Here is a 6,000-nt window from a genome sequence, read left to right as displayed (position 1 = left end):
TGAGTTCATTTACAACATGAGTAACAATTGATGACACGAATGTGACCTACAGAATTAGACTATTTAACGGGTTTAAGAGCAGTACGACGGGTGCCACATGTGGATCAGGATCTGCCTACCATTCCGGAGCACCTGAGATTACTCCAGTTTTTGGTGGGGTTCGTGTTGATTAGTTTATAGTTTTCTATTTTGTGTTTTGTGTACTATTGTGTAGTTCTCTTTTTTTTGTCAGGGCATTGTGTTTTTGATCTACGAGTTTGAATATTTCTCTAGTATCTTTCGCCCCTCTTTTGTATATAAAGGTCCAAATGACCAATATTAGTAACAAGCTTTCCCTCTACAAATATCGTAGGATTTCTGATTTTTGGTCATAAACTAAATATTTTCACATAAACAGGAATGACTTTTTTGCCAGTGGATGAAGGTCACTTGTACTCAAATTTCAAGACTTCAAGAATATAAATATATACATGTCGAATGATTCCATAATGCATCTTGGAATGGACGTGGAAAGGAAAAACAATACAACTCCTTGAACACTTTTATTATTAGAATAAAAATTACAAATATATGCTTGATAGATGGAAGGTTTATTTCATACAGGGATAAGCATGAAGAAAAACTAAACAGTGTTTTATTTAACAAACATAGGAACTTTCCTTATATATCAATGTTAATCTACAGATATGCCCAACTTGCAATCATGCATCATTTAAAAGTAACTTCTCGTTTCACCATTTATTAAAAGTTAAGACACACAGCATCTCGTCTTTCCCTTTCTAGTGATCCAATTTTTCTCATCATAGACATAAAACATCATTGGACAATAGGCATTTTAAAATTCGTTCATCAGTGAATTTTACAGGTAGAAACAATGAAAATGTACCACCATACAATAATTGTCTATTTGTAAGATCTTTGTCTTAACGAGATCAAATCAGTATTTGAACTAACATTTAATTCCCTTAAACATAGTTTGGAAGATACTTGAAATACTTAGAAGTAAGAACATTGAAAATTAAAACTCTGCACTGTACCATTATTTCAGGTTGTAAAACCCCATGTAGCAGCAGTAAACACCAAAATAAAATGATATCCCAGTTGCTTCACTTGTTTAGAGCTAAACAATACTTCAGTTGCCTATTTCAGAATGCAAAACCACAAATTAATAAATCTGGATTACAATAACCAACTACAAAAGTCTGCCAGTTTCTATCACAAATTGGTTATTAAATATCTGGTGAGTGCATTCTTTATAACTGTATACATATATCTTATTCCAATAAAAATCAAACAATATAGCACATTCAAAACAATGACAGAGTATAGAAGAAAAAAACTGATCTACAAATCATGAGCATAGGACAGTATGAGGAATATTGATTCAAGTTAAATCAAGTGCTGCAGAAGGGAACCTGCTTACTCATGTTAACAGGTTAGACCAAGTCTACATCAAATAGAGAAGATTTATGGTTTTCTTCAAAGTCTGGTGTATATCACACAGTCTTAACTTATTATGTAACTGCTTGACCCTTGACAAAATGTATATGTTGCATCCTGTGTTAAATACATTACTCATCAAACTATTTAACCTTAAACATGTCAACTACATAACATTCAAAACAAGTTCATTCCAATTATGCAACAGACATAAATTCAATATATAATCTCATCATAGATACCAGGATTAAAAATTTATATTTACGCCAGACGTGCATTTCGTCTACAAAAGACTCATCGGTGACGCTCGAATCAAAAAATGTTTTTAAAAAGGCCAAATAAAATTGAAGTTGAAGAGCATTGAGGACCAAAAATTGCTAAAAGTTTTGCCAAATATAGCTAAGGTAATCCATTCCTGAGGTAGAAAAACCTTAGTATTTCAAAAATTGAAAGTTTTATATTTTTGTACTTCTCTGCACCGATCTTAAATAAAATTGAGAATGGAAATGGGGAATGTGCCAAAGAGACAACAACCCGACCATAGAAAAAAACAACAGCAGAAGGTCACCAACAGGTCTTCAATGTAGCGAGAAATTCCCTAACCCAGAGGCTTCCTTCAACTGGCCCCTTAACAAATATATACTAGTTCAGTGATAATCTTAAACAACCATACCTATATTACTACCAACTGAGTAAGTTCTAGGAAACAGAGAGCACAGGCTTTGATAAACTAAATATGCAATTCAAATATCAATATAGAAAATTTTATAACAAACAATATATTAAAGGCCTTTTTGTTTACCCAAAGTCTGTTTCCAGTAAAAAAAAACGAATGGAAATTATACTGTTTTCTTTGAATTTTCATGGAAAATCAAAATATATGCTATTTGAAAAAAACATGAAAAATTCAATTAGACATATTTCATATCTAGTTATTGTTTTAGCTATAACTTGTTGATATTGGTCAATAAATTCTAATTTGAAAAGTTTGGCTAGAAATTGGTGCTGTTTTATGGCCTTTTCCAATAAACTCCGTTGGACATATTTGATGGTTATCAATGTTCTTCTGTTGTTAAACAAAGAAAAATATACAACAAATATTAGATGTCATGTTTATGGTTATCTAACAATTGTTTTTGATAACATACTTAATTACAAGAGATTTCATAAATGAACAAATAGACTAGTATGATACACTAAGATTGGAAAAAGTTTTAAATACAACTAGAGGTATTCAGTTGATCTTGTATTTTAAAATTTTGGCACATGTTCATGTCGATATTGCTTTTTAAAATTAGCTTACAATAGATGCAAAGGTCAAATAGAATAATTTAAACACAATATTTTTGGGCATAAAGAAACATGGTATTCATAATAAGATAACACTGGCTACTATGCATTCTTCTGACATACATATCATAATATGAAAATATAGAAGTAAATAATGGCTAGTGCATTAATCAGATTGAATATAAGATGCTTTAGTTAAAATTTGTTTCCTAAGAGTTTATAATTATCATGACTTTGATCGCCATAATTTATGGATGTTTTCTAGATGGTCTGCTGCTCTCTGACTTATATTAAGTGCAGGATGCATGGGCTGAATACCTTCTTCTCCTACCAACGACATACCACATACTCCAAAATAGGCATGGAGGGCATCTGGAATAAAAAAATTATACATTTTTATCCTTCCAATTGTACAAATAACATTTACACAAACTAATGTTTGCTTCAAATGTACTTATACAAATAACGTCTCAAGTTACTTCGCTTCAATATTGATCAAACAGAAATATGAATTATTCTTTTTGGTAACAGTTCATTATGGGGTCCTTTTTGCCGCCTCCACTTTAACTCTGTCCATGTTATAAAAATCAGAGAGAACTATTTGTATTTTAACAATTAAACCTTAAAGTGTCTGATTTAACTTGCAGGATTAAAAAATATATGAACAGTGTGGAAAATATAAATAAAACTCGCTAAGTACAGGAGAAAAGCCAAAGCTCTTAAACTAAATTTAATATTTTCCAACAATTTTAGTATATTGTATATAAATATACCGGCATGTTATATGTGTCAAAAGACTGGAAGATGATGTTGCAAGTGGACTATTTTTACTCAGTAATTGATTCCCAGTGGGTTTTTTTTTAAAATAATTATTCATAATTACAATTGCACATTTACAATCAGTGTAAAAAAAGATGTAAGATACTCGAATGACATTCAAACTCAAAAGAAGAAAATAAACTAACAATGCCATGGTTAAAAAAGACAGACAAGCACTTGTACACAAAATACTGTAAATACAATTGACTAATTATGATGCAGTAAAAACTGTCAACATCAAATGAGAAAGAGCATTTCTTAGATTTGTTTCACCAATTCAATTGGTTTATCTCTGATGGTTCCACCTTTTCAACATTTTTAATATTTTTCGTTGTCCAACATCAAAACTTCTGAATGTCCCACATTGTTTTATGATCTTGAATGTTCTCAACTGTACAATGTAATTGTTACTTTTTTTGCAGTATCAAATTAAAATGAATTATTGAATTTGGAAACTAGTGGTTGATATCAATTTAATATAAGTAGATATAAATATTTGAATAAATTTTCATTTAAAATGCACTTTTCAAAAAATAGAATAAAACATAAGTTATCTGTAATTATTTTTTTTTTTTCATTAATCAAGTATATTAATTCATTATATCGATCTCCAAACAGCTCAGAATGCTCATTAACACGAAAAAGAATAATAAAAATATGAGTGCAATTGTTTAAAATTTAAATAACCATTTCCAATCGCAGTGTTACATAGGTACATGTTATTATGTTACTTAATAGAAATAATTTACATAATTTGAATTAGAGGACAAGGCCTCAAACTATATTCTCTTTTAGGAAAAAGAGGTATATTTAGCCTAAATGTGTCGTCAGTGTACTCTGAACATATATTATATATCATAATCCTGGGCTTGCTCAGGTTAATAAGTGAACCGCACACCTTTTTTCACAGCTGAGTGATTTTTTGTCTGACCACTACTATATAAGCCCGTGCAGAGTTGTGACCAGCCTCTTTATTTTAAAAGGCCGCACATGATTACCGGTAAGTCGACTCGATTTAGTACACGAAATAAAAGTTTTGCAACAGACTCTGTTGTAAAATAACTTATCTGAATCGGAAATATTGAAAATAAATTTCAAAACTTTGCATAATCTGTCAGCTGTTTATATACAGAAGTTATGTCGCGCTGTACACTGCATTTAAGCGACAGTGAAAGTGACAATGATGATGAAATATTAAAATTATTTGCGTCAGACAAAGAAGTTGATGCTTCATTTTCTGATTTTTCTCAAATTGAGAACATTAATGACCCGTAGTTCGATAACCCAGAAGCACATATATTAATTGCCGAGGACATTCGAATGGCAGTAACACAAAAACAATAATGACAACAGACTGAAAAAGGTAAGAGGAGTACAAGATCTACAAAAGGCAAGGCTTTAGCCAGTAAGCAAAAGACACCTAAAAGGCAGGTGACTGAGATGGACAATGAGTTGCCATCAGGGAGCGGAATAACAGTAAGTCCGGTAAAAAAACGTGGTAAAGGTACGAAGGCTACAAAACCTCGCACATCCACAGGCACAGTAAAGAAAAATGCTGCAAAGAATCAGCTTGACCAGTCAAAGTTGCTTAAAACTCTATTCAAAGGTTTGTGGGATACTCTAGTATCCACATTGAGTCACAATAATGAAAAGTCAAGTAGTAATATTGACAATAACATGGAATTTTCTGAGAATGAGTCTAATGAGCAGGTGATTGACACCCACTACAATATCTTTTCTGACGAAGAGAATGAGCCTCAGGTTATAGCATCAGATGACGAATTTGACTATGAATTACCTAAAATATTTGGAGGCGATGAAAAATATGATGAAGAGGTAAGCCCATCATTGGCTAAAGTTTTTGACAATATTTGTAAGAAGAAATCAGATGTGTCAGTAATGACGAGAGAAATGAAGATACCGGTAAATTGTAAAAGTCTGGTAGCACCCCCAGTTAATGCTGAGATATGGCAATTCCTTGAATGGAGCTATCAATTAAAAGACGGATGTCTTTAAAGCCATACATAGACAAGAAATATCACCAACTTCGCAATTGCAATGAAGATGTAGGTTCTAATTAGACTTAATTTTAGTATTTGATGAAAATTAAAAATATGTGGAATAAAGACTTGAGAGCAAAGACTTGTCCGTCTTAAACAAAAAAATTGTCAGAATGATCTGATTTTCAAATTAGTTTTGTGTTGGATATTTATATTTGGTGAATGTCTTTGTTTATATCTCTGTTCAAGTTTTTTACTGGTAATGTTCATGAGATCAGTTGGTTATTAAGTTCCATTTATTTCGTATTCTATTTTGGAAGTTGCATTTATTGGAGCTACAAAGAGTTCACTTATTAACCTGAGCAAGCCCAGGATTATGATATATAATGTTACCTTATCCAAGCATCATTTATGATGAAAAGGATAAGGTTCATCATATGAAGAATCCAAA

General features: G+C 31.4%; 1 protein-coding gene across 1 annotated transcript in view; it reads right to left on the bottom strand.

Moving 5' to 3' along the window:
• Positions 1-529: 529 nt before the first annotated feature.
• LOC139519406 (geranylgeranyl transferase type-1 subunit beta-like) overlaps positions 530-6,000 on the bottom strand; it is a 28,592-nt gene continuing 23,121 nt past the window's right edge. The window contains exon 9 of the mRNA XM_071311459.1: positions 530-3,102. Coding sequence (XP_071167560.1) covers positions 2,957-3,102 — 146 coding nt within the window. The 3' untranslated portion in view covers positions 530-2,956. The remainder of the gene's footprint in view (positions 3,103-6,000) is intronic.

This window comes from Mytilus edulis, chromosome 4 (assembly GCF_963676685.1).
Source record: "Mytilus edulis chromosome 4, xbMytEdul2.2, whole genome shotgun sequence".
Classification (NCBI taxonomy): domain Eukaryota; kingdom Metazoa; phylum Mollusca; class Bivalvia; order Mytilida; family Mytilidae; genus Mytilus; species Mytilus edulis.
Note: the sequence above shows the minus strand (reverse complement) of the source record. Positions and strands in the feature narration are given on the sequence as shown.